The sequence below is a fragment of the Aristolochia californica genome, unplaced genomic scaffold, assembly GCF_029961685.1.
Source record: "Aristolochia californica isolate CCGP_79_NKW_82.1479 unplaced genomic scaffold, dmAriCali1.0.hap1 SCAF_4, whole genome shotgun sequence".
Lineage (NCBI taxonomy): Eukaryota > Viridiplantae > Streptophyta > Magnoliopsida > Piperales > Aristolochiaceae > Aristolochia > Aristolochia californica.
In genome coordinates, this window is record NW_027182103.1 from 46,268,623 (window position 1) to 46,295,640 (window position 27,018).

A 27,018-nucleotide genomic window follows, 5' to 3' on the forward strand; every position below is an offset into this window, starting at 1 on the left:
AGGTTAGGGGTGATGAGACAGAGTTGGGTTCAAGGAGCTTCCCGCCGGAAACTCAAATGGGTCAAGAGAGGGTCGATAGGAAATAAGGGTGATTTTGTTTAGATACCGACATATTGTCATTTTAAAAATGGAAAATTGAAGAATGTTAATTTATATATTTAAAAATTAACTACAATTAGCTTACAAGATTATTATCGAAATTTAAAATAAAAATTCCTAACTTTAATGTTTCTCTTTTTATCATATTATTATCTAATTTAATAAACTAATTAATATTATAATCACTTATTTAATGAAAGTGGCCAAGTCCCATCGAACCCTAGAGGAACAAGCCGTGTATGACTTCCTAGTGATGTCTTTCCCCTCTTTTTGGGTGCAAAACCCCGCCCTACGCCACAACTCTTTATTGTTGTTTTACAACACAGCCATCTTTTGAAAAATATCTTCTTTCCTTCTCGCTGCTAAGGGTTTATGGTTTAAGGTTCCGTTCTTGCTGTCCAGTGCACTGTCTGCTCTCTTCTTTCTTCATATTGGTTTTGGAGACGAACAGGTGCGTCTTTCTCCTTTGCATCGCAATCGTAATGCGAAGCTCGAAGACTCTGGACGGTACGGTTTTTTCTCTCTATAAACTACTTGTTTTTCTGTTGTTGGAAATGAACCCGGCGCCTTTTTTTTTTTTTTTTTTTTTTTTCACTTCTTTGATATCACCCATTCTATTTGACTTGAAATGCATCCCTGCGGAAAGAAACAGATTTCTGTAAATTTCCGTTACCCGATCGCTGTGGAATTTACCTTTTTTTTCTTTTATTTTTTATTTTATCTTATTCTGTCTTGTTTTCTTCGTGTTTCTCTTTTTTCTTAATCTATTGGGGGACCCAATGGAAGCTGATTGTTTAATGCCATTGTTTAATGCTAAATCAGTAACTCTGATTTTTACGAAGCTGATTTCGTAGAGTTCTATCTTGAAAATAATTAAACTACGTTGGGGACTTGATTTACAGTACTTTATTTAATTTCCTTCGTGTTCTTCAAGGTTCGGTTAAGTACCATCTTTTATTTTTGACACATTGTTATGTTTGTATTATTGCATAGCACGTGTTTGTTAATTTGAGCTGCCGAATATGTAGTAGAAAGTCTTTCTGGTGTCATTGTGCATTTGTACTTCTTGATGGTAAATGCTGCTAAAATTTAATACTAGTGTTTGCTCAATAAAAAAGTGTGTTGTTATTTTTTTATGTTAAGTGGGATGTGGTTGAATACTTAAGTTAATACTGATTTAGAGGCCTAACAAAAGAAGAAGAGATGTTATAAAACCTGGATTGGACTGAGACTGGGTGAAGTGGGTTCAACTGGAGATAATCATTTGTCTGGGTCAATAAAGAGTAGAACCCAGGATTAAATAAAAACCCAGCTGACTTGGTTGGATTGTCCGGTTCAAATGGCATACTGGCTGATCTGGCCTTGTCAGCTGGGTCACACAGAGGTGGGGAAATTCTCCTGTGCAATTTAAAACCGGGTAGGGGACATGTCCCCTTCCCCTCTCATTTGGCCTAGGATGGGGGAGGCTCCATCGGCCTGTGGTCAGGGGCTCCTCTCCTACTGGTACGAAACAAGGGGAGGAGAGGAGAGGGGCGATGGTGTAAGAATTTCATTTAAAAGTTATTAGGTTATTGACTTATTATATTCATTTATTTTTTTATTTATTGGATTTAATTTGCATTGCCTGTTAACACTTTAGGTAAATGGGACAAGATCTATTGGTTGAAAATTCTATCCTTGGCTTATGGCATTGTACTTGGTTATAAGATTTGCTAAAAGACAAATTTTACAGGTGTGAAAAATTAAGATATGACATTACAGCTTATGGGCTTGACCATGAAATATGTTGTGTTTGGGGTTTATGAACAGTTGTGAACACTTGAATTTGGAGCTTATGAAAAGTTCTGAGCTCTGAAAAGCCCCTCTGTCTCTGCTGTTTCTGTCACAAGTGTGTCAGCCAAGTTTCAGCTAGGTTGTGCTTGTGGAATGGTCTTTTGGATTGGATTTTATTTTTGGTACTTTGTTTATACTTTTAGGTATGATTTATTTTTTAGTTCGATGTATTAGATTCAAATGTGTGATTCAGTTAGTGCATTTTGCTATTTCTCTTATAATTGTAGTAATGGGTGCAAAGAAGAACAAGGGTAAATCTCCAAAGCCTTCCAAGAAGAAGCAAAGAAGAGATCTGCAAGAAGAAATTGCTCCTGTTGAAGTTTCTGATGCATCAGATGTGGAAGATACAGTTGAAAAAGGAAACAATTCCTCATCTGACATGTCTTCTGATGGAGAGCCCTTCACTGATAATTTTCTTGGTGACAGTGATGATGGTATTGCTGTTTCTTTTGTTTGAGTTTTTATTATTATTATTTGACAAGAGATATACGTTGCAACAAAAAAAAAGCCCTGGTAATTTGTCTCTCGACATTTTTTTGAAATTCTCTCAACATTATTTTATTAATTCAATTAATTAATTCCTTAAAAAAAATCTTTGAAGACAATGGTTCGGATGATGTGGAGTCAGATTCTGATGAGTCAAACATAGAGGAGAGATCACGAGCTATTGATGAAGAAAAGGCTAGAGTAGAGAAGGAAGCAGATGCTGAATTGCAGCTCAATATTAAGGAAGAATCTGATGAGTTCAGACTGCCCACTGAAGAGGTTAAAATCCATCAAACCAACTGTACTTACTTTTTCATTCTCTCCTGACTTACTTGACTGGTATTTATTCTCTGGTTGTTTAGGAGCTTGAAGAAGAGGCACAATGTCCACCTGACCTCCAGAAACTTCAGCAAAGGATAAAAGATAGTACGCAATTCTGATCATATTATTTTTTATACTTCTAAGTAGTTTGGGGATCCAAAATTTATATTTCTGACTCTTTGAAATTATATTGGGTTCAGTTATACGAGTTCTTTCAAATTTCAAGACTTTGAGACAGGAAGGTGCCACACGGAAGGATTATGTGGAGCAACTTAAGTCTGATTTGGCTTCTTATTACGGTTACAATGACTTTCTTATTGAGGTTTTAGTTGAGGTAGTGGGAATAAATTATTCTTTTTATGTGTATTTTTTTCTAATGATGTTGTTCAAGTATCCTGAAATACTTTACAGATGTTTCCAGTGGTTGAGTTGTTGGAGCTTATTGAAGCATTTGAAAAACCTCGACCAATTTGCTTGCGCACAAACACTTTGAAGGTGAGCAATCCATCTTGTAATTTATATGTCATGCCTTTTAGATACAAAAAGAAAGAGTTATATGTTGTAACATTTGCATGGGAGGAGTGCTATCATTTCCTGTTTCATTTATGAAATGAATATCCTCTCATTTACGAAAAAAAGACATATGTAGTTTCCAAGATGTAATTTACAATTTGATCAAACTCAAAGTCCATTTTGTTCCAAAAATTTGGGCCATGGTTGTTGAATTTTCATCTATTTTTCTGACCATAGTGATCCATTTAATAGAGAATTTGATGGAAAGTGCAAAATTACGCAGTTCATCTTGAATTTCTGTTTGTTCCTTTTTTGGGTGTTAGACTCGAAGACGAGATGTGGCAGGGATTCTTATAAATAGAGGGGTTAACCTAGACCCTTTGAGCAAATGGTCAAAGGTATGAATTTTTCTCATTCTCTCTATCTAGCTATATCTATCTTTCTATATCTTTACTTTTCTATTTATATCCAAATTTACTAAATATCACATTGGCAGGTTGGATTGGTTGTGTATGATTCTCAAGTGCCCATTGGTGCAACTCCTGAATACATGGCTGGACACTACATGGTACTTTTTTTTTTTTTTTTTAACATGGTACCATTCTTTGCTGAAATGTTGGTATTTTTCCACTTGTATTTCTCTGTGTAGCTTTTTTGGCTCAGATTATCGGCATTTAATTTTTCTGCAGCTACAAAGTGCAAACTCCTTTTTGCCTGTTATGGCTCTTGCTCCACAAGAAAAGGAACGAATTGTTGATATGGCGTAAGTCCTTCAGTTAGTTTGAAATTTCTGTAATCAAGTGGACTTTGGTGTGTTTGTTCTGCTGTGGTGTCTTCATTTGCAGAAATGGGTTGAGTTTGCGTGTGTAATCAACATTCAAAAAAAAAAAAAAAAATTGTAACTTCTGTGGGAATCTTAAATAGTTTAGTACTGCTCTTTTCATTCATTTAATCAATTTTTTTCCAAGAATCAAACTTCTTTGAAAGCAAAAACTTTAATGTCCCTTAGTCTCCTTGTGGTAGTTCTAGAAGACTCAGAGTGAGTAACCCTTTGAGAAGGTTGGCAAGGGACATGGTGTTTAAGCTTGGTGCTGAAGTGGGCATCAAACATCAGAGATACTCCGTATATATAATTTTCTTCTTTAAAAAAAAACATAATTCTTTAAAAGAGTACAAGAATAAAAGAAATTCTTATCTCTTTCTAGAAATTCCATCTTTTCTGCTGTTGTAGATTACCAAATTGGCAGGTAGGGAATTTTGAGTGATTCCTTGTTTACAACCACCTGTTAATGCTTGTCATCTTCCAATGATCATCATATGTATTTTTTTTGCCAAAGTTATCCATTTCATTGTAATAATGTTTTCTTACTGCAGTGCTGCACCTGGTGGTAAAACGACATATATTGCAGCTCTTATGAAGAACACTGGTACGTGGCTCTCACTGTTAATAATCATTTTTAAACATTTATGTGTTCTGCTATCTCAAAATGGTGTAATAGAGTTGGGCATAGTTTTTTCTTGCTTCAAATCCATGCTTCTTCTGTCACAGATATAATAGTGTTAATATCAATTTCCATGTGTATCCTGATAATTTATCCTTTTTTTGACACATTATTGTTGGCTTATAGAAAAGGATAATTTATCCATTTCCACAGTCTAGGAACCAATATATGCAAGTGGTATCATTTTCAATGATTAAATGATCCATTCTAGTTGGTTTCAATAGCAAGTTATTGTCCAATAGCAACTCCTAATTTCAGCAAACTTGTAGGAGGAGATTGCAACTTAGTGAAACTTTCTAATTTAGGACTCTCTACTCTGAAATAGGAAATTCAGGCCACTTTAAATTGAGTCTCTTTCTTTCTTCTTCTTTTATAAACATGTGAGATTTTGGGGTAATCTTTGGTCTTTAGATATTCTTCAGCTAGATCTTCCACATTAGGATGCGTTGCATCAGTGGCCCATTGTATGTACGATTTGTTTGATGGGTTCAACATAAGATGTATGATCCTTGTTATGCTGTATGTTAACTACATATGGAATGCTTTTTAAAAATAAATTAGTAAAATACCTCTATTTGTACCATAAGTTTTATAATAAAACATATACAATAGCTTAAAACATATTTTAGAAAGTAATTTACTAAAATACCTTTTGTTTGTACCTTAAGTTTTATAACAAAATGGTTATGATAGATTGCATTATCAATTTAAAGGCTAGATTATGGGCCAACCAGTATGTAGGATTGTGGGTCTCATTGCACTTATGTGGACCCATATGGTAACCCATTTTGAGCCCATGTTAAAAATGACTTTTCTCCTATTTTAACCATTTACATGATGTACATATATGAAATTTTGTAATATTATAAGGGTATATGTGACAACTAAATATTTATATCTGTTATTTCTAAGAGAAAAATACTTCTCTGGAGAAGCTTCATTTCGTAATGTTACCAAAGAGGTGGTTTTCTTCGCTTTGGAAGTAAAGTTCTTTCAAAGAAGAAGTTAACCAGACACACTTTTGAATGCCAGAAGTACTTCTTTGATTGAAAGAGCTGCTTTTGGATTCAAAAAGCTGTGCTTAATGCAACCAATGTTTGTTGTACTCCATAATGGTTTCATCATTAACTTTGTGTATGATTTATTCGAGTGTTTGGTATAATAATAATAAATTTGTTGGACAGCGATGAAATTAGTGGTAAGGGCTTGGGCTCATATAATTACTTTTAAGGCATCGTTGTCATGAACAAATGATGAAATGAAAACTTGATGTAATTGAAGGGAGTAAGTATATTAGCAATAACTTCTAAGTGGAGACTCTGCTGAGTTTTTTTTGGTGTTAAGGCAGACTAGGAGATAAACTAGTGGTAGCTAACTGCTCACCAACATGTCATTAACGGGGTAATGAATATTATGATCTTAATATGAAATATTAGGTATCGTTAAATACATTAATTTCTATGCATTCTTAATATGCATGTCATCGACAGGAATTGTTTTTGCAAATGAGATGAAGGAAGCCAGGCTTAAGTCACTATGTGCAAATCTACAACGTATGGGTGTGACAAATACAGTTGTCTGTAACTACGATGGGAAGGAGGTCAGTTTGCTACACTTTGAGCTTATATCCAATTAATTTTAGAACCCAAAGGATTGATATTTGAAGTCACCTTGTCTTCTTGTTTCAGCTGCCCAAGGTTTTTGGACTAAATTCTGTTGACAGAGTGTTGTTGGATGCTCCTTGCAGTGGGACTGGGGTAAGTGACTTGATTGAACTCTTTTTGTTCTTCCATGGGAGATTTTTCTATGTCAACTGATTATTTGTTTACTTTGCAGGTTATTTCCAAAGATGAATCGATCAAATCTTCTAAAAGTGCTGAAGATATTCATAAGTGTGCATACTTGCAAAAGGTATGAGCAACCTCTTTCTTTTAGTGGGGAGAAGTACTCTGTTATTGAATATATATTGGAAGAGTGAAGTGTCTCATAGAGCCAGAACTTGTCCTAAAATTATTAATGTTTTTGCAGCAACTGATCCTTGCTGCAATTGACATGGTTGACGCAAAATCAAAATCAGGTGGATACATCGTCTATTCAACTTGCTCTATAATGGTTTCAGAGGTTTGTAGTACATGGTTTATCCTGATACAAAATGAGAAATGCAAACTAAAAGTGTCTGAACTACGTAAATATATGGGGGTTTGCAGAATGAGGCAGTTATAGACTATGCACTCAAGAAGAGAGATGTACAACTTGTACCATGCGGGCTAGATTTTGGTCGCCCAGGGTAAGGACTTGAGCAACATTTTTACACTTATGCTCCACCTTCCATACTAAGACTCCAGTACTAATGTTTTCTTATGATTTGATTTGTTCTCTGCTATTCTTGTTATACCCAGGTTTATTCGTTTTAGGGAACACCGCTTCCACACTTCCTTAGAAAAGACAAGGCGTTTTTACCCTCATGTACACAACATGGATGGGTTTTTTGTGGCCAAGGTATCTTTGTCCTTGTAGTTTTATAAGGAGAAGAAAAAAAGCTATGGCTTTCTTTTTGTGTCTGATCTTCAAGCCTGTGTTTCATGATTTAGTATCCCGACCCTCTCAAAACAAAAAATAAAAATCTGTCTGATATAGAGTTAGATTATTTGGCTACTTTTGGTTTCTTTGGACAGTTCGAAGCATTATTCCAGAGATATTTGAATGACTTCATTAATTTGGTACTGCATCTTGGCTTCTTGGTTTGCAGTTAAAAAAGTTGAGCAATTCTAAGCCAGATCAAAAGCAGTCATCGGAAATTTTAGGAGCTGAGGAAACAGAAGCTGCCCCTGTGAGTGGCAGGAATAGTGAAAAGAGTGCTCCAGATGGAGAATCTGAGGTGGGAAATATGGCTACTGCAAATGCAGGCAAAAATCACATGGTTGTTGTTGGAGATAGGAAGAAGAAACAAACTGGAGAGCCCCTATACAATTCCCGAGAGAGAAAAAAAAGAAAATTTTCATCTGGTGATGATATATTGAAACCAAGGTGCGGAGCTGGCATTTAAATTCATGTCTTATTGATGATCAAGCCTTCATAATGATATATTATATCTCTTTCATTTTAAGGAAAGTTAATTATGCAAAAAGAGCAGTTAAGATCAACATCTCGAATTAAGAAAAGATCCTGTGCTTGGAAGCATGTGATTTACGAACTCATTTGTTTCGTTTCTCTTATCATTTGACAATCTTGCAACCATTTTTTCCTCCGTGAATGTAAAAACTTCCTGCTGATGATGACTTGGTAGAGGATTGAAAACTGTAATCTGTTAAAAACTTAATCATTGACCTGTCTACCTTTCTGCTCAAATTGCTGCCCAAGAATCTCTTCTTGTTAGTTCATCATCTGACTGTTATGAAGTGGATGATCTACAAAAGAATTTCTTGCGGCAACAAGATTATTCCTTTATTGGACTATATCTTATATATGTTATCTATTTTGGAGGTTTAACCAGCTTTAGGTGGAGATGACATACTTCCTGTTTGTCTTGGTGGTGACTAGAGCCATCTAGATATCTCTAGGAATTACATGCTTATGTTATTTCACTCGGGACACCCTGCTAAAGGGGCTACTAGTTGTCAGGCTTAGTATGGTCCTTAAGCTTTGTTTGTTTGAGAGCTCCCTTTTCCTCTCTCCATTTTGCTTTTTTATTCTAGTTTGTAGTTTTTTGAAAATTGTGTGAGCTTGTTCCAGTTCATTTGATGAAGTCAGTGTTAAAAAAAAAAAAAATTGAATGTTGGGCCAGGCAATTCAATTTTGAATAATCTTTTTCACTCTGGCTTTGATGATAAAAGGAAGAGATAGGATTGGTAACCCATACTCAAACTAGTTTTTTTTGTAGTATTTCAAGTTGTAACACTCAGCTGAACATATAGTAACATGAGGATGATTAAGACCTATTTAGTGCGCTGGTTATGTGGCATCAGATTGACTTGTAGGTTATGAAATTTAACCCAAGTGTGCATACTGTACCCTTTCTTGACTAGCTTCGTCATTGTTGGCTTGAAATGGTTATCGCAAGTACTGAGCAGGAATCCATGATTAGGTCCATTTGGTCTGGTTGAAATTTCCTGTGTATTGACATGCATTATATCTTGGCAAGAGGCTGACTGGAACAGGGGATTGTACAAGAATCAGATGCTTCAATTATAATGTCAATCCCAAAATGCAATGTCGGTTGCTACTACAGATTATGATAATCACTGATTGATGTGTATTATTGCCTATCTCTACATTTTTTTATCTTCCTGTTCTGATTGATCTCCGGTGAAAATTTTACAGTAAACAGAAGAAAACATTTGCAAGAGGAGGAATGTCAAACAGAGACAAAGGGAGGAAGAAAGCAATTGTGAAAGGGAGAAGCATAAAAAAAGTAAAGATCTAAGGTGCTAGTGATGCAAACTTGATTTCGAGGATTGGAATTTTGTGCTCGGCTGAGCTTGAAAATTCTCCCTCCACGGGACAGAGCTTCTTTGCACCCTAAGCTTCTCTGATGACCGATGATAGCCTGAAGTTACTACGAGGGTGTTCCTTACGATACAACTTTCTGCCATGTCTTGTTGTAGTTTTGTCATCTATTCTCAATTTTGTTTTTAAACTGTTTGTTGGTGAAGTAATGTCATCTTTTTAAAATTTTCAATTGCATATTTAAATAATTTTTACTGTTAACGAATACCAGAGCAGTTTTGACAGGTAGGGATCTGTTGCGTAGAACCTCTCAAACAGAAGAGGCTGTTTCCTCTTTGATCGAAACCATTTGGTCCTAAAACCAAGTTATTGCTTCAACAAACGCCAATCCTTGATAAACCAAGTTTGGATGATACAAAGATTAGTTAATTTAAGATCTTAAAAGCTATAAGATTTAATCATATCATATGATATATTCAAAGAGATACACAAGTAACCAAAGGTCACCAAGGTATGTTCATCATTTGGCTATCAAAAAAGGCACAGTCATCTTCATCGTTTATGTAACAAGCGTGGTCTGGAGATTGAGTGGACCAACGTTAGACACTGGTTCATGGTGACGATTGGTTCATGGTGACGATTGACGAACTCTTGTATGCTGTTCCTGAATCATGACACATGTTTCTTCTCTAGAGGGATCATAGCCCCATAGAGATATATAGCATTCCTTGCTTCGACTCGCAGTATCATTACCGCCGACTGCTTCATAAGTTATAACTAAACTAACTTGGAAGACTAGGGTTTATCCTCCATGGCGTTTTCTGCGATTGCTCCGGCCTCTTCTCCTTTCGTGAAGGCACTTTTCTTTTCTAAACCACTTGGTGTCTCATCGGAGGTGTTATTAAGTGGAAGCTAAAGAAGGAAATTTGTTAATCTTCACATTCCGTCTAATGTATCGGTACTTTTTTCTGTCTTGCAGGGTGAAAAGCTTCTTCGTTCATCTTCTTTATCTTTTTCGCTTTCCAACCAAATATGTAGGAAAACAACTCCCATTGTAGTTGCTTCGGTTTTCGCTCCGCCGCAGACGCAACGGCCTCCTTCAACCACTGGCTCAGTTGGGTTTCTTTCTGCTTTAACATGCCAGCCTCCTCTGTTTCTGAGTTTTGCTTGAATTCCCTAATACTGCCTTCTCGGACGCTTCGAAATTCTTCAGGTGAAAAACGCCATGACGATGACGGAGAAGATTTTGGCCAGGGCGTCTGAGAGGTCACGGTTGGAGCCAGGGGAGAACGTCTGGGTGAACGTCGATGTTTTGATGACTCACGATGTTTGTGGACCGGGGACGATTGGGATCTTCAAGAGAGAGTTCGGTCAGGACGCTAAGGTGCTCACTTCCTGCAAGTTCAAACAATGTATTCGCAATTGTTTAATTCGCAATGAATTTGAAATACTCCTTTGCATTCTTTGCTGCACCGGTAGCTGTTGGTTAGAGGATGAATTGAACATCATCAGTTCGTTATGCTGTTCAACTGCCACACGTTCCTTAGTTCCACAGAAGAGTGATAAATGTTTTTCATTTGCATATGTATAGAAAACGACTAAGAGTAGCTGTTGGTTAGAGGACGAATCGAACATCATCAGTTGGTTATGCTGTTCAACTGTCATACGTTCCTTAGTTCTACAGAAGAGTGATAAATGTTTTTCATTTGCATATATATGGGAAATGACTAAGAGTTGCAAAGTTGGAATAGTAAATCTGTAAAACCAGATGAGTGGTTTTGTTACTGAATATTTTTTTCATTTATGCATGCCACAACCGTACCCTTATCCATTTCAAAGGTCACAAAATTTACTTTGATATGATTCTTCAATCCTCATCTTCAATTTTTGTTAACAGGTCTGGGATCGTGAAAAGATAGTCATCATTCCTGATCATTACATCTTTACCAGTGATGAACGTGCAAATCGTAATGTGGATATCTTGAGGGATTTTTGCATCGAGCAAAATATCAAGTTCTTCTATGATATCAAGGACCTCAGTGATTTTAGGGTACAGGCTTCATGTTTCCTTTAATATGGATGATTCTCTTGAGGCAGTCAATGTTTTTCTCTAATGCTTCATGTATCTTATTTGTATTTTTCCTTTGTTTGTAAACTTGTGAATGCTAATTTTTTTTTGGCACCTGTAATAATAATCCAGGTGAACCCAGATTATAAAGGTGTATGCCATGTTGCACTTGCTCAAGAAGGTCATTGTAGACCAGGCGAGGTGCATTGAACTTGTCTAAATGGGTACTCTGTTTATAGTAATTGAACACCTACTTCTTATCTTATGTCCCTGCTTAAAAGGATCTCAGCCTGCTTCCAGGTACTGCTTGGTACAGATTCCCACACCTGCAATGCAGGAGCATTTGGCCAGTTTGCAACTGGAATTGGCAATACTGATGCTGGTTTTGTTATGGGAGCTGGGAAACTTCTTCTTAAGGTTTGTAACCTTTTTCAGTTCTCATACCCATTTCATGTTTCTCCCATTTTTGTAGTGTTTAGCCAGATTTTTATTAATAAAGGAGGAAATCTTGCTTGTTTTCTCCAAGTTTTCAAAGTCGCTGTCATAATTTGCCCACTCTGTGCGAATTCTTTACAAAACTAAAACTTTGTTACTGATGCTAGTTTGGCCACATGTCCAGTTTTCATCTTCATGGTCTTCTGTTTTGTAGATATAGACAGACAATTGCTCTATCCCTTGAATCATTTATTTATTTTGAATGTCTATGCCCTTGATATTATTCAGATTGTTAAATTGGGTCTAAGGCCCTATCCCAAAATGACTAGTCAACTTAGGAAACCTCTTTACCAACTAATAAACTCAAGATCTTTGTACTCTCTAATCTATGTGGGACTATTCCTTAACACTCCCCCTCACGTGTAGACCCTCTTTTTGTGTTTCTACAAGTGGATAATTTAGGAGTAGGCAGTTTATGTGTAGGCCCTCTTTTGTGGCTCTACAAGTGGATAGTTTAAGTGTAGGCCCTCTTTTGTGGCTCTACAAGTAGATAATTTAGGTGTAGGCCCACATATGAGTACCTGCTCTGATACCTTGTTAAATTGGGTCCAAGGCCCTATCCCAAAATGATTAGTCAACTTAAAAAACCTATTTACCAACTAATAAACTCAAGATCTTTGTACTCATATGTAGGCCTACACCTAAAAACTATCTACTTGTAGAGCCACATAAAGAGGGCCTACACCTAAAAACTATCCACTTATAGAGCCACAAAAAAAGGGCCTACACCTAAACTGCCTACTCCTAAATTATCCACTTGTAGTGTCACAAAAGATGGTCTACACGTGAGGGGGAGTGTTAAGGAATATTCCCACATGGATTAGTGAGTACAAAGATCTTGAGTTTATTAGTTGGGAAAAAGGTTTCCTAAGTTGGCTAGTCATTTTGGGATAGGGCCTTAGACCCAATTTAACACAAATCATTCTAGAGGAGGATTGGCCTCTAGAGAAGCTTGGAGAATCATTAATTGGTGCAGAGTTCTTTGGCTTCTCGGTTGACTGTTTGCAAAAGTTACTGATTTTGAAATTAGTTACTAGGATTGGTTGATCCATTTCTTTATTTGAAGGGCTGCTGACAAAGCCTCAGCCCCTTGTATGCTTGGACATGTGAGCTGCGTGTCACATTGCTTATGACTTGTTGACCCACCTTGTATCCTCCTGTAGTTAGGACCCGAGTTGGTTTAAGAGCTTGGAAGGAGATTGCTATGTTCATTTCTGAACTTGTGTTAATTTTTTATATTGTTTAGATGCAGATATACTTTTTTGCTGGACCATATTCCGCTGTACAATTTTTGCCTTCAACAGGTCATGGATGCACTTGCCAATTAAAATTGCTTTTGTTCTTTGACACTCTTGGCTGGCTTGTGGTCCTTTTCTGGTTTAAAAAGTGTCTATGGGGCTCTGAGTCTTCAACATGTAGCTGATCAAAGTTGCTGACTTGAACATAACATTGTACATAGGTTTGCTTAGTTATAGAGATTTCTTGGGTTCAGACTTTGTTAATTGTAACTACATTGAGGTCACACTGTTGGCCTTCATCTCTTTTAGTGATCTAGGGGTAATCTATTAATCTGATTCATGAGACCAGGTTTTGATGTTAAGTGCTCTGGATATTGGGATTATTTTCATAAAGGAATCTGTACTTCTAGAAAGTTTTTATGGCCGGAAAGTTGTATCTGATCCTATATGAATCCAACATGGTAAGGGTTGTATACTTTCTTGCTGAAATGCTGCCACCCTTTCTGCAATATGTGCTTGGTATGAGAGAAACCTTTTTAAAAACAGAGCAATCTTACATAGAAAAAGAAATATAGTGTTAAGGAAAGGGTGTTGGGTTATCAAATGAAGCATATCTATATGTCCAATAAGGATTTGACAAGCATGCTATAGGTGACGTTTATTGACACAGAAAATGTGTGCATTATGAAAGTGTAATTTTTTGTTTGTTAAGTGAAATACAGATGTTGCATGAGTTTTCAAGAAGAAAGGAGACTAGGTTTGAGAAAAGAGATTACTTGTAGCAATAAACAAACTCGTCAATGTCTGTTTTTAGTGTTTTCTTGTTGAATATGCAGGTACCCCCAACTTTAAGGTTCGTCATGGATGGTGCAATGCCTAACTATTTGCTTGCAAAGGATTTAATTTTACAAGTAAGCTGTTGTTTTCTTAAGCAGAGTTATATAATTTTATTTGACCAAGAAAGAACGGTTTTAATATTGTATCAGTCTTCTTCTATATGTGTTTTTAATGCCTAACTGAAAGCATTCATCTATTCTCAGATTATTGGTGAGATAAGTGTAGCAGGTGCAACATACAGATCCATGGAATTTGTTGGCTCTACAGTTGAAAGTTTAAATGTAAGAATGACAGGTGGATAGTTTACTGATATATTTTGAAATAAGGAGAGCACTTGATGAAATCTTAATGATAGTTATTTTTTTCTTCTTCTAACTGTTCTATTTTAAATGTTTTAAGATGGAGGAAAGGATGACCCTATGCAATATGGTTGTTGAAGCTGGGGGAAAGAATGGTGTGGTACCAGCTGACCAAACTACATTTAAATATCTTGAGGTTCGTTTAAAAAACTAAAAATCATCTTGATTTGGCATAGGTGGATTCTTACTCTCTATACCTTGCTTGGCAAGTGCCATCCATTTCAACTGTTTATAACCCTTGTCTAGCCACGTATAATTCCTCATTTGAAAAGAATATTGGCCAATCTATCTCCTTGTAGGACAAGACACCTTTGAGTTATGAACCTGTGTACAGTGATGAACGAGCCAGGTGAGGATTTAATATTGCAAGTGGATTTATCTATTCTGAATGCAAGAATCTTACATTTCAATACTTGTATGCTCTTAGTTAACTGATAAGTATTGAACACTCTAGCTTCTTCTTCTTCTTTTTTTTTTTTTTTGTGGCAAAAATTGATTGTCCTGTTTTTGCTTTTAAGATTTCTGCGGGAGTACAGATTCAATGTCTCCAAGTTGGAACCTCTAGTTGCAAAGGTGGGTGCCACTCTCTACAGTGGTTAAAATGGCGGTTCATGAAATTTTTGTTCCCGGATTATTCAATAACTTCAACCAATCTTTGCTAAGCTTTCTTCATATATTTGCAGCCTCACTCTCCTGATAATCGTGCATTGGCTAGAGAGTGCAAAGATGTTAAAATAGATAGAGTCTATATAGGATCCTGTACTGGTGGAAAGACGGAGGATTTTATGGCTGCTGCTAAGGTCTTTTTAGCATCGGTAAGGTTTTACTATCTGATTTTGCTTCTAATAGATGGTTCATAGTGTGAATGTAAGTTAAAGTTACTTTGAAAGGTTTGGCCCTTGCTTTATGTGTTCATATTGGAAGTGGGCTACAGTACAGATGGGGGATCACCTTAAACACTTTTCATTAACTGTAATGGCATTTTAATTACAACAGCACATGATCAATGGTTTGTCTACACCATTTCTTAGTTTTACAACTTGTATTCTGAGCAGGGTGAAAAAGTCAAAGTGCCAACATTTTTGGTTCCTGCTACACAAAAGGTTCGTAATAGCTCTTTTTTTTTTTTTTTTTTTTTTTGCTGAAGGTGGTGGGGGAGGGGTGGCAGATGAGATTTGTAGATTATAAAATTATTCATTTCATTAGCTGTATAATGTTTGCAGGTTTGGATGGATGTATATAGCCTCCCGGTTCCTGGTTCAGGGGGTAAGACATGCTCCCAAATATTTGAAGAAGCTGGTTGTGACACTCCAGCAAGTCCTAGTTGTGGAGCATGTTTGGGTGGTCCTCGTGACACATATGCACGCATGAATGAACCTCAGGCAAGTCATTATATTTGTTCACTGTCTGCTCTTTTTATCTTCTAGTCTGTGTTCTTGTAGGTCATGACCACCGTTATTTTTTGTTTTGCATTTTGTTTTTCCCTTTACCAAGCAATCTGTGCCCTTGATTATTTTGTCTTAATTATACATTCTTCATCTTCAGGTCTGCGTGTCCACCACTAACCGGAACTTTCCTGGTCGAATGGGTCATAAAGACGGACAAATTTATCTGGCATCTCCATATACCGCAGCAGCGTCTGCTTTGACAGGTTTTGTGACTGACCCACGAGAATTCCTGCAATAGATGAATCATTGAATCCATAAATGTACGGTTGGTTGTATCTTGTCATTCAAAAGGATTGTGAGGTGCAATCTTGTACTGGTTAAAATTTGGAAGGGTTAGAGAGCTTGGGATGGAACAAAATGTGGCCAATGGAAGAGGATTTATGAATCCATTTCATGGTCAGGGATGATGCTTAAATGACTTCGGCTGTTGTGCTGCACTGCAGCTTCTACCTACCCCTTGCTTAATTTGGTTTTGGTGTATTAATAATTATGATGTTGCATCAGTTTGGCTCACCCCGACTAAATGCTCTGGGTGCTGAATTCAATGGCTGCTACCATCTCTCTTGACGTTGGTAAATGGAGCTTATTACCAGGAAGTCTTCATCCTGCATTATTCTACTTTAATTTGTTAGTTTTTCGTATCGGTTCATTCGTTGATTTTATTTGCCTTTTTCTTACCTTATCTTTCAAAAGCCTTCTAATTCTCAGTTCATAGTATCATTTGGAAGGGAGTATTGATAATTGACATGGGAAATGTCCAAATCACGGTATATGGCTAGTGTTTTCTTTGCTTCGCGGAAACAACAGAGTTGACATGAAACAACTGTTTTGGATTAAAAAAATTTGTAGAAGAAAACAGGAACCTTCTCTAGCAGTTTGAAGTTGGAGCGCTAATCCTGCTGGAAATCCGTCCTCTGAAGGGGTATTCGAAGAGCGACGAACCATCCACTGCACCCTTTCGATGGATAATAGAGGTCTCGCTCGGACCAGAAGATCCATTTCCGCTGATAATGAAATTTCGGAACGCATTCAATCCCCCTTTTCTCCATAAATTTTAACAAAGATTTGCCCAAATGAGGCTCTCTTTCTCCCTAAAGTCTTCTGCAACTAAACAAAAAGATGGAACTCCACATTTGGATTAAAACTTTTCCTGCCCTATGTTCGTTCCTTTCAGCGTCGCTTTTTCCTTTATCCCTGCAAAAAAACTGCCTCGTCCACTCGAACAAAAACGCCTTTTTTTAAATTCCGTTTCTTTTGCAAAATCCGTGAAATCCCATGTAGAGGCCAAAAAACGTAGAGACCCAAATTTGTTTTTCCTCTTTATTTCTCCCCCAATTGCAGCAGCACTACGTCTAACAATCTTACAGAAACTTCTGATGAAAGCACCTCAAGGAACAACAACCCAGAAGGACATGATGCAGGAAACAGCAGTCACGTTCTAGACAAGATTGAGGAACAACAATCGGTTACTTGACACTTGACATATCACCAGTAGAGAGAGAGAGGTCGAGAATTCTAGAAAGAAAAAAAGGAAAGTATTAAAAATGGGAAATGGAAGAATTGTTGCGACCGAGAGTTCGGCCGTTTCGTCGCTCTTATAAGACACTAGCGAGGGGCACGGTGGAGCAGAAGCTGATCATCCGGTGATATCGATTAACCGGCGGCGGCAGATGCGGCAGCTTCTTCCATGTGCATCCAGTGGCTGATCCTCGTATTTCACATACGTAGGCCGGATAGACTCCGTAAGGCGAATCGTTGAAAACATAGACGAGATCATCATGCCCCACGCACTTGAGGCAGGCAAATTGGCTATCCTCATCGCTGTCGATGAGACAATTTAACAACTCCTGCGGCATGATGGCAATTTCACTGAATTCCATGGTTTGCTGGTCCACTTTCCACAGGTTGAAGGAGTTCCCTTGGGGAGCTACGACGCTGCACAGCCCTGCCAACACGAGTTGCTCCTTGCAAGCAACCAAGAAAGAGAAGAGAACCCCTGGAGGACGAAGGGTCTGGACTCCGCTCCACTCGTGGGCTGTGAGATCAAAGGACGATACGAAGCCGGAGAAGACATCGTAAACAAAGAACTGTCCTTTGAACACCGCAGAAGAAAGCCGACTTCCCTGACTAAAATCGGAAGGGAGCGGCGGACAGAGCTCCCAGGAACCCAAACGCGGATCGTATATCTCTACCGCCAATTTGTCTTCAATGTCGACGAGTCCCCCAAAAAACTGCACTCCACCAACGACGATGAATTTGAACTCCATGCCATCGCCACCACCGTCAAAGACCCCGATAAGGGGGCTGTATCGGGAGAACCTCAACGGCTGTGTCTGACGCCAAGTCGCTCTAAGCACCGGCGCATAACAAAAGCTCGAGTGACTGGACAGGCTAGTGGTGAAGAAGAACCCCCCTGAACCAACCAAATTTTCAACCTGCGAGATATGAGGAAATAGAGACGCAGGAAGACGGATCCATTCGTCAATTTCCGGGTCGTAGCCAAAAGCCTGGTTATTGGCGCAAGAAACATTGTTTTGTCCGCAAAGGAAGAACCAGGGCTTCTTTGAGGCGGAAAGTCGGGCAGCAAAGGAGGGCCGAGTTGCAACAGATCGCCAAAACTTACATACGGAGCTTGCTCTGACAATCGATACGATTGGTAGGTAGGAGAGGATTAATTCCGTGAGGTCTGAACAGAGACAGCTCCATCCCGATGGGGCAGATATGATATCAAGTCGCTCGCATGGAGCGATCTCCATGGCCAGAAAATCAAGGGAACTTTAAGGGTTTGAGAGGAAGGGGACGAAGACGAGATGAGAGGAAAGAGGACGAAATTATAAGATTTGGTAACAGTTACAGGAATGTATTGACGGGGAGAGGATTACGGAATGGTTCAGATACGCACCCAATCCAAACTGTCAAACAATTTATCTATTTATATTTAGAAAAATTCCTGGAAATTGAAAAATAGAAATAACGAAAGACTGTTGTTATTATCTGGAAGAGTAACTTTTCCGAGGAAGGCGCCAACCTAAGGACTGACAGACTGCGCTGAAAAACGAGTAAAAAGACGAAGGGAAAGAAATAAGACCAGACCAGAATGGCGACTGCAACTACCACTCCTATTTCTCTGGCCTTCCTTCCTGGGTCAAAAAATGGAGAAAAACACTTGAAGTTCGAAAGAATCGGAAGAGAAAGACGACACTGGATAGAGAGTGGGCTCTCACGCGCTCTTGACTGCAAAATTTAATGAAAAAAATACTTTAGATCAATGTTACAAAAATCGATCTTATCATCTCCATTGAAATGTTCCCGTCCGAGTTTGATAATTTTACTATAGAGAAATGAGAAATGCAAGTGGTCTTCAGGCAGGAATTTTATCTCAATAGCAGAAACGGCTGAATAACCAATGTGGTGTATGAACCAATGTGGTGTATGAACATGTTACTGAAGACAGAAGGGAACGCTGGACAACATAAACGTCACAGACAAGAAAAGAAGAATCCCCTTTCTGAACCTGAGACTGCGACATTACAGCTCAGAACAAAATTCATCCCTATTTATTAAAATTAAACAGTTCTCCCTGCAATATTTAACAAAACATGCAGAGAATAACGGGTCTAAAGCAAAATGTCGTCTGCAGACATGTCAATAGAATAACGGCCACTTCTGCTCACCTGTGGCATAAGAAATTATGCTCCTCTTGAGGGGGCCAATGTATTGAGCACCATGAAAAGCTGCGGCCCTGAAGAGATTAAAAGGTCCTAAATCCATTGAGAATGCCTTTTGAAAACCATCAAGAATTGCCATCATTGTGATGTTTGCTACTTTCCTCTCTCTTTCATATTTCTTCAAAACAGACAGCTGCACAGTAACAAAGGCATTGAGAACTTATCATAGCATGCTCAAAACAGAAGTCTTTGTTGGTCGCATGAAGCACCCTGTCCAAACCCAAATTCACTATGATTTGCCACCACTAATAGGATTCTTCAAAATAAATGCTTGAGCTGATTTACAGTTTTCGAGATTAAGAAACTTAAACAGATATAAAGACCTCCACACCTACAAACTCGTACATGATTGATCTTTCGTCTTCCACTTTCTGTCAGTTAAGTAACAAAGATGAGCTTTCGCAAAGACCATGATGTGTTCAATCACTAATCCCCCCAATTCCATTCCCACAGAATTCAGGGGCTTATTGCCTTATTCTACATCATTTTGTTGGTTCATATAGATGTTTAACTTTAATATGTATAACCCAAAGAAAAACTAAAGAATGAAGTAAAGCAACATTTTTATTTTTATTTTTGGTGCATGAAAACCTGGTTAGCATGTATCAGTGGCCAGCAACTATATTTGTTAACCACAAAAGAGAAACACAGCAACAAACAGTATGTTTAACTATAAAAGAGAAAAACAGAAAGAAACACTACCTATAGTATGTAAAACCCTTTGAAAATCACTTTTATAATTCATTTACCTCTCCAATGTCAGAGCCCACTGAAATGCCTTCAGCAATGGCATTAGCAAGAGCAGCAGCATCTCCAAAACCAAGATTAACTCCCTGACCTGCTAAAGGATGAACTGTGTGGGCCGCATCACCAACAAGTGCCACACGTTGTGAAACATAATCATTAGCATGCATTAGGGATAAGGGAAATGCCATTCTTTCAGACACCACTCTAACTACTTTTGGTGGAACTTGAAAGCTTTCATTAACAGATGGAGAAGCTCCTCCAGTGATCCAAGAAAGTCCATCTCCATATTGACCAAGAAAGCTAGAAGTAGGGTGAGGACCATATCCATAATTCAAAGCATGATTTAAAGCTTTGACAAAGTCATCCTCAGCCATAGATTTGTGATCTGAAGCCTCACTTGGCTTCATTGTCCAGACAACGTTACTAAAATGATCACCTATAGGAAGAAGTGCAATGGGCCCAGAGGGTAGAAACCTCTGCCAGGCAGATTGGTTCTCAGAATAATGCTCAACTGTGCAAATGACAGCATGCTGAGGGTAGTTCCATCCACTTGTTTTAAATCCTGCTACATCCCTAACCCTTGATTTGGACCCATCTGCACCTACCTGTTACACTCACATCAGTCAAATTTTATCTTGTAAGGAGCATATACGTAAGCAAAGGTAATGCATGAGGGATATAAACCCTGGATTCAGGTGTACAGTTGTTGTAGCAGCAAACTTTTAATACTTGAGTGCCCGCTTCTAGCTAAAAGGTATGACATAAAAAGGTATTTCATAAACCTCAAATGAACTTTCAGATAAACAACTTGACTGATGCATGCATTAATATTTTTACCACTAATTTAGCGTAGATGCTGTCACCAGTGCTCAATTCCAGCTTTGCTAAACGACTAAGGTGTTTATGTGCTGAACTATCCTTCACAGACAGTTTTTCTGACTGTACAAACATTGATGTTAACCTTGCTGGATAGATTTTCTTTCTGAAATTTGTCTCGTCCTGCTCACAATTGAAATTGAGTCCCATAAGGATTAAAAAAAGCATGTACTAAAAATTCTACCATGCATTACTTGATAACACCTGCCAAGCATTCACAACTTTCACGTGGGAGATGAAATTTAGATGAAAAGACAACCAAAATTCATGGTGAAGGAGTTTACATTGAATAACAAAAACTGGAACCAGTGGTATATTAATTTATAATAACATAATATGTGTGGGTGTGGGTGTGGGTGTGGGTGTGTCCAGAAAGTGGATAAAAAAAACTATATTCCAATAACTCATTTGCAACTTTATTAGATACTGTGCAAGGCACTCAAACATTACAATGGTTTATTGCATTTGGCCGCATCTTTTGAATGTCATTTTGCAAAAAAAATCATGTCATGAAGCAAAGGTGCACTATTGAGGTGATCCCAAGACAGCTGCCTTCTTGGGCTCAATTAAGTTTATTTTCTAAAGTGACTGGAGAATGAAGGATCAAGGGTGTCGACTTAAGATGCTGGGGCCATGTTGATATGGATCACCTAATTGCACAGAAACAGGACAGTACACAAGGAAGAAAAGGAACGCAAGTTGCAACCAACAGAGGTGCAAGCAAAGATGATACACTTAGATTTACTGTTTTCTCTTTTTGGCAACCTGGGTCCTACTGGAGTTGGGGGCAGAATCCAAATTGATTCAGAGTCATTATTTCTGTCATTCTCATGCCCCACTGGTTTATGCTGTTCATTGGAAGTGATACTTGCTGTTCTCCTCGCAGAATTCCACCACCCCCAGAATTTGTCTAGAAGGTGATTCAGCAGCAGCAATCTCTTGATTCTCAAAAATTGCAGTCCCATAATGGAAGTTGAGACATATATTCAATGAAATAATCTCCACCACTTCCAGTTGGACTATCTCATGGAACAATACTATATGATAAGCAAATAGCTTCTCAGATCAATTGGCCAAAATGGTGTCCGCCAGCATTTTCTTCTTGTTGGGAAACTCTTTGAGATCCTTGGGCCGTGTTTCCCTCCTTATCATGTATCTTGATTATTCATTAATAAAAAGCAATCACCATTTCCAAAGGAACTTATGATAATTAAATATCTGTACATTGGTAACCTAACTTCAAACTTGGTAAAGGATGCAGTCAGAATTCTATCAGATGTTAAGTGACATGAAACTAAACGAAATAAAAAATGAGAAGGGAGACAAACTTGTATTTACGAGGTTCTATTAATTAAAAGGCTACCTGTAAACTTGACATCAGAGAATTATGAAGCACGTTATTCTCCACTACGCACCTACATAAGAGTTCATTAGTCCAACAAGATTAGTAGTACTTTTTTCCTGAACTGGTGATGAGATTAGTACTCCCAGTTGTAGCAACATTGCAAAAGACTCCCTTATCAGTAGTCCTTGATGTAGCATCTTTTAAATAAAGATACAAAAGACTCACTTGCAGATGGGAAGTCCTTACCCTAGTATTTCCTTTCCTACGTCTCTTGCATTGTATCTGGTGTACCCCAATCCAGTATAATCCCAGACCTACATATGAGCATAAGGAAATGAAAGGACCAGTTCATTGCTCATTAAACTAGGAAAACAAAAGACACAATAACATCAGTTCTGTAAAATATGCATTTTGAATGTCCCATTGAATGATCTGACAGGGAAACTGAAGGAAATTTGACAAAACACGTACCCATTGAATGCAAATATTTAGAATGTCCCAGAGTGACTAAAGATTCCAACCAAATAGTACAAATTTACAACATAATAAATATCTAACAAATTCTTGGCAATACTTAAGCACAGTTACCTGCATCTTATCAAAGTATGCATGCCTGTGTTGTTGAACATATTGCCATGCACCTACATCTGCCAAGTTAAAAAGACAAAAAAGATAACAGAAAAAGATCAACACATTATATAAACAACATTTCGTTCTCAAAGAGATTAAATGGAAATAAGAAGATACTTTCAGCAAATAAACGAAATACTATAGATAACAAAACCTAAACTTTGTCACATGGAAGGCCTTTTTCCTTTACCTTATATTACAGAAGCACATCAATATTCTCTGAAGACAAATTTGATTTTTATTTCTGAAAATGATAGAAATGCCATACAAAAAGGGAAACATTTTCGATAAGATAAATAATTAATTGAACATTGAAATTTATTATTGGTGTTTTTAATTGGTCCATTCACACAAATGACCTACAAGCTGAACCAAACAGAATATGAAAGTTTAGACCTGTTCATATGTTTAGCCAGTTAAACTGTTTCTTTGTTGAACCTTCAATACAACACTGAATAGAAAGCTTAGCAGCAAATCACAATTTGAAAAATGTCACAAGTATAGAGTTAATACCTTTGAAGAAGGAAATAGTTGCAGGAGTCACTGTACTGACCCTTGGATCAGGGGGGTCATCTTTCTGTATGGGTTTTTTCAATCCCAACAAAGGATTGCTGTCAATAATAGCAACACTAAGATTTTCTGTTAATGCCATGCTAGCTGCATACAATTAACAGGAGTTCAGTCCATTTTCAATTTTTTTTTAAAAGTTAGGACACAATGAATTTATGACTATACTTGAAGAATGCCACAATTAAAAGATACATAATCAACAAAATCTGAGAAGATACAAGATCTTATCCACATACTCGCCATCTTATTCAATATTTTTAAAATATGCAACAACATGAAGAGAATAACAAAACAGATTTAAAGGTATAATCTCAAACTAAAGAAGGCATTCCAAATTCTTGGTAGCAGATAAATATGCCACAATCCCAGGAGAACTGGTGAAGATTATCAGATCTTAAGTAACTGTCACCAAGATTGTGACCAACTTCGTCAGACAAAGGGCTATGCACACTCAGCTTCATGTATTGCTACTAAAGGTATGCCAAAAAGCAGTCTGCTTGGAAACTAATATCTATTCTTGGGGACCACATTCATTATAGATAGAATGCTGCAGTTAAGTCTCTGATCTATACCAGAAAAGATATTCGGTGAATCAAGCTGCAACTGTAACAAAAGAACGTATAAAAAATCGACAAAAACATTAAGTTTCAACTGATTTTTGGTTCCCTGATGCAGAATGAGTCATATTTATCTTACTGGCAGCTTATCTGTAATTTTGTGTTTCTTTTCTTCATTCAACAAAGTGATAAGTTCGAAAGCATATGACCCGACTCATGTTGTCTTGGCAGTAAAAAGTAACAATATTTTCCTCTTCTGTTCCTAAATGACTAGTAAGGTCCTTGAAATAATTATGATGGTTGAAAACAAGCTAGCGGTGACAATTTTTTTTATCACATATCAATTGAAGGAAAAACAAATGTCTAACGTAGTTGTCAACAAGGCTTCGATGATGATATTGGCATGTTGCCAGTTCTATAAAAGCCGAAGGCAAAAATGTCCTCTCCCTTGCCCTCGCCCATGCCCATGCACCTCCCTCCCTCGCCCTCCCCCACCCGCCAATCACACTAGATCTGAATCAAAGAGATGAATTGGGTGTCTTTATCTCCACAAACAAATGAAAAAAAATTAGGATTCAAACTGTTTTCTAAATCTGCATCCCAATTCCAACAGGTGAAGGAAATTGCACATGTCAACCCCTCAGAGGAAGGATATTACTGAATGAAAGCCCGTCCCCCTGGCTCCATCAAGCTCAACTTCAATGGTTGTGCTCTTGGTAACCTAGGCCTTGCCAAATTGGAGGTGCTTTTCACTCCCATGATGGTTTCATCCTTACCACCTTCTCTGGTCCCTTGGGAGTTGCAAATTTCACCACTGCTGAAATGCAAGCTCTCCGTCATGATCTCCTCATATTCAGATCATCCTTCAGTGGGCAACTTTGGATTGGAGGTAATTTCAAGGTGGTCATTGGATGGTGCTCGACATCTCCAGAACCCCCTTGGCATCATTGGCAGATCTTCCACGAGATTAAGGATATTTTGAGTTCTTTGCATTGTATTTGGAATTCTGTGCCAAGATCAGCTAACCATTTAGCGGATTTGCTTGCTACCCTTCAATTTCTTTTTATTATGGAACTCCTTGAGTTGTTTTTTTTTCATATTCTTTGCCTTCAGGCCATTAAATAAAACCTCGCCTTTCTAAAAAAAAAATCCTACAGATGAAACAACCCTCTAAAAGATTCATATTAGAACAATAACGAGCATAAAACTAAATATTGTGTAAAAAGGATTCAGAAAATGATGTCATGCATCAAGAAGAAAATGGTGCTTATTTAAAACATATCATCAAACCTTGGCATCACTGATGCTGCAAAAGTAATTCACAAGAAAACTAGAAAGAAAATATCAACCATGCCAACCAAACAAGATACTTGAATATAATACTTTGTATCTTAAATGCACAGATGTGATACTTACAAAGGCTAGAAGCAAAAGCAATGCCAACCATGCCTCCTCCAACAATGGCAATATCATGCTCATGATCATGAGTTGTTGTACTATCCTTCTCTATTGCTTCCTAAGAAATTGAATGCATGCAATCAGTTCAAAAGGCAACATACACAATATGGCTGCTATAATGAGAAAAGGTAAAAAAAGGGCACCTACAAAATCAAGAACTAACAATCACAGAATAAAGGTTTAACACGCCCCCAGTTCTTTCAAGTTTAACATGCCCCTTTTTTCACAGGCAACCTAAAAGGTTGTCAACATCAAGTTTCAGCTTTTTGTCTTCTTGGGATGAATACTGAACCTTCCAGTCCTCTTTTGTACGTTATACTTTTTGCTTCATCCTGCTTTCGTTAGCATCTTACCTTCCAATTGATACATCCGTCACCCAAACAAGCAAAATTTTGTTGCCATAGACACAATCATGTCAGAAAGGTGGCAGGGTATTTATAGGCTGCCTCCGAGTAACAATACACTTTAGCTGCATATCAAGATTGAAAGTATAGGCGAATAAATTCTTACACTGTTAGACTCGTTGCAACTGTCCGAACTCAATCCTCCTTTGGCTGCAATATTGCAGAAAATTCTCTTCGGAAACTTCAACGTGTGCTTATTATTAACAACTTTTCTCAACATTTCCCTATTACCAACAAGATTAAGTGAGTAATCGAAAAGGATGATACATAAAGTAATAATAGGATCTACTACAACGTAAATGACCCTACAAGTAGCTCAAAAGACCGCAGAAAATAAGAAGAATCTCCAATCTACTTTTCAAAGCTACACCACCCTACATCTTGTCTCCGGATTTTATGATAAAATGCTCTATATCCACTTAGCATAAGAGTTCACGGGAATGGCGTTCGTCTCAGTCATTTCAAACTAAATAAAGCCTAGTTTTTGGAGGACACAAGAACTGATGCGCCACAGTACTCCATTTCTTAAAGTACTCCACGAGTAAAGATGGATTCCATAAAATGATGGAAGTCAAAATTAGTTCAACGAAAATTTAATTAAACTACGGCAAATGAGCCTGAAAGCTGTTAGAGTATACCTGTTCATTTCTATCACCGTTGATTGTCCACGAAGACAAGAAGAAAGAATCAAAGCCTGCTGGGACTTCCAGTTGAACCTTAGATCAACGTCGACGAAAAGCCGGGCGAAATTTGGCGTCTGTTGCAAAAGTAGGAATTTCGTGACAGTTTGCTCCTCGGCGTTCAGGGAAACACCCAAAGGGTTAAATGTCGTGTTTTTTGTTTTTATTCGATGAACAGAGACTTTTGTTAACTCGAGGCAAGAACACACGACCGGAGAAATTCATATATATTTTAAAAATATATATATCTAAAATATTATTGTATAAAAATATTTACAATTTAAATTTTTACTGACTTAATTTTATTTTAAAAATCCACTAAATTTTATTTACAATTATAATCTCATGTAATTTGAAGTGGTTCTCTGTTTTTTGTTC

General features: G+C 37.6%; 4 protein-coding genes across 7 annotated transcripts; 2 read left to right on the forward strand and 2 right to left on the reverse strand.

The window, feature by feature from the left end:
• The first annotated feature begins 415 nt into the window (after positions 1 to 415).
• On the forward strand, positions 416 to 9,461 carry LOC137962106 (26S rRNA (cytosine-C(5))-methyltransferase NOP2B-like). Of its 3 annotated transcripts, none has more exons than XM_068808823.1 (18): positions 416 to 606; positions 2,160 to 2,366; positions 2,561 to 2,697; positions 2,781 to 2,844; positions 2,940 to 3,073; positions 3,151 to 3,234; positions 3,576 to 3,650; positions 3,749 to 3,820; positions 3,942 to 4,015; positions 4,627 to 4,679; positions 6,245 to 6,354; positions 6,443 to 6,511; positions 6,591 to 6,665; positions 6,783 to 6,875; positions 6,962 to 7,041; positions 7,154 to 7,253; positions 7,504 to 7,781; positions 9,075 to 9,461. In XM_068808823.1, exons 1-18 carry the CDS (start codon positions 582 to 584, stop codon positions 9,175 to 9,177), a joined length of 1,833 nt encoding a protein of 610 aa, XP_068664924.1. In that variant the 5' UTR covers positions 416 to 581; the 3' UTR covers positions 9,178 to 9,461. The 3 variants fall into 3 exon arrangements, with proteins under 3 accessions (XP_068664924.1, XP_068664922.1, XP_068664923.1); XM_068808821.1 differs by having other exon boundaries at positions 417 to 606; positions 2,534 to 2,697; XM_068808822.1 differs by having other exon boundaries at positions 417 to 550; positions 2,534 to 2,697.
• A 486-nt stretch (positions 9,462 to 9,947) lies between these two features.
• LOC137962258 (3-isopropylmalate dehydratase large subunit, chloroplastic) lies at positions 9,948 to 16,255 on the forward strand. Of its 2 annotated transcripts, none has more exons than XM_068809023.1 (15): positions 9,948 to 10,056; positions 10,180 to 10,314; positions 10,414 to 10,584; positions 11,098 to 11,250; positions 11,401 to 11,469; positions 11,569 to 11,685; positions 13,838 to 13,912; positions 14,042 to 14,119; positions 14,238 to 14,333; positions 14,497 to 14,546; positions 14,716 to 14,770; positions 14,881 to 15,012; positions 15,253 to 15,300; positions 15,421 to 15,579; positions 15,743 to 16,255. In XM_068809023.1, the coding sequence occupies exons 1-15, from the start codon at positions 10,012 to 10,014 to the stop codon at positions 15,881 to 15,883; spliced, it is 1,524 nt and encodes a 507-aa protein (XP_068665124.1). In that variant the 5' UTR covers positions 9,948 to 10,011; the 3' UTR covers positions 15,884 to 16,255. The 2 variants fall into 2 exon arrangements, with proteins under 2 accessions (XP_068665124.1, XP_068665125.1); XM_068809024.1 differs by lacking the exon at positions 9,948 to 10,056 and adding an exon at positions 10,072 to 10,095.
• Positions 16,256 to 16,953: 698 nt separating this feature from the next.
• Positions 16,954 to 18,945, reverse strand: LOC137962514 (F-box/kelch-repeat protein At3g24760). The gene has a single exon (XM_068809418.1). The coding sequence runs from the start codon at positions 18,399 to 18,401 to the stop codon at positions 17,241 to 17,243; it is 1,161 nt and encodes a 386-aa protein (XP_068665519.1). The 5' UTR covers positions 18,402 to 18,945; the 3' UTR covers positions 16,954 to 17,240.
• A 42-nt stretch (positions 18,946 to 18,987) lies between these two features.
• Positions 18,988 to 26,781, reverse strand: LOC137962513 (uncharacterized). The gene is made up of 10 exons (XM_068809417.1): positions 26,599 to 26,781; positions 26,067 to 26,184; positions 25,515 to 25,614; positions 23,485 to 23,628; positions 22,930 to 22,988; positions 22,588 to 22,655; positions 22,360 to 22,411; positions 20,958 to 21,119; positions 20,123 to 20,725; positions 18,988 to 19,506 (listed from the first exon to the last, which is right to left on the reverse strand). The coding sequence occupies exons 1-10, from the start codon at positions 26,604 to 26,606 to the stop codon at positions 19,291 to 19,293; spliced, it is 1,530 nt and encodes a 509-aa protein (XP_068665518.1). The 5' UTR covers positions 26,607 to 26,781; the 3' UTR covers positions 18,988 to 19,290.
• Between the last annotated feature and the right edge of the window lie 237 nt (positions 26,782 to 27,018).

Bases quoted from the DNA above. Each gene is read 5' to 3' on its own strand.
- LOC137962513 (XM_068809417.1), bottom strand. The intron at 25,615-26,066 runs GTAAGAATTTAT...TCAATTTCTTAG, and splicing joins GTTGCAACGAGTCTAACAGT to GAAGCAATAGAGAAGGATAG. The intron at 20,726-20,957 runs GTAAAAATATTA...TGAGTGTAACAG, and splicing joins GCATCTACGCTAAATTAGTG to GTAGGTGCAGATGGGTCCAA.
- LOC137962258 (XM_068809023.1), top strand. From the start codon at position 10,012: ATGGCGTTTTCTGCGATTGCTCCGGCCTCTTCTCCTTTCGTGAAG. The intron at 10,585-11,097 runs GTGCTCACTTCC...TTTTGTTAACAG, and splicing joins AGTTCGGTCAGGACGCTAAG to GTCTGGGATCGTGAAAAGAT. The intron at 14,547-14,715 runs GTGAGGATTTAA...TTTGCTTTTAAG, and splicing joins TACAGTGATGAACGAGCCAG to ATTTCTGCGGGAGTACAGAT.
- LOC137962106 (XM_068808821.1), top strand. From the start codon at position 582: ATGCGAAGCTCGAAGACTCTGGACG. The intron at 607-2,159 runs GTACGGTTTTTT...TTATAATTGTAG, and splicing joins AAGCTCGAAGACTCTGGACG to TAATGGGTGCAAAGAAGAAC. The intron at 2,367-2,533 runs GTATTGCTGTTT...AAATCTTTGAAG, and splicing joins TCTTGGTGACAGTGATGATG to ACAATGGTTCGGATGATGTG.
- LOC137962514 (XM_068809418.1), bottom strand. From the start codon at position 18,401: ATGGAGATCGCTCCATGCGAGCGACTTGATATCATATCTGCCCCATCG.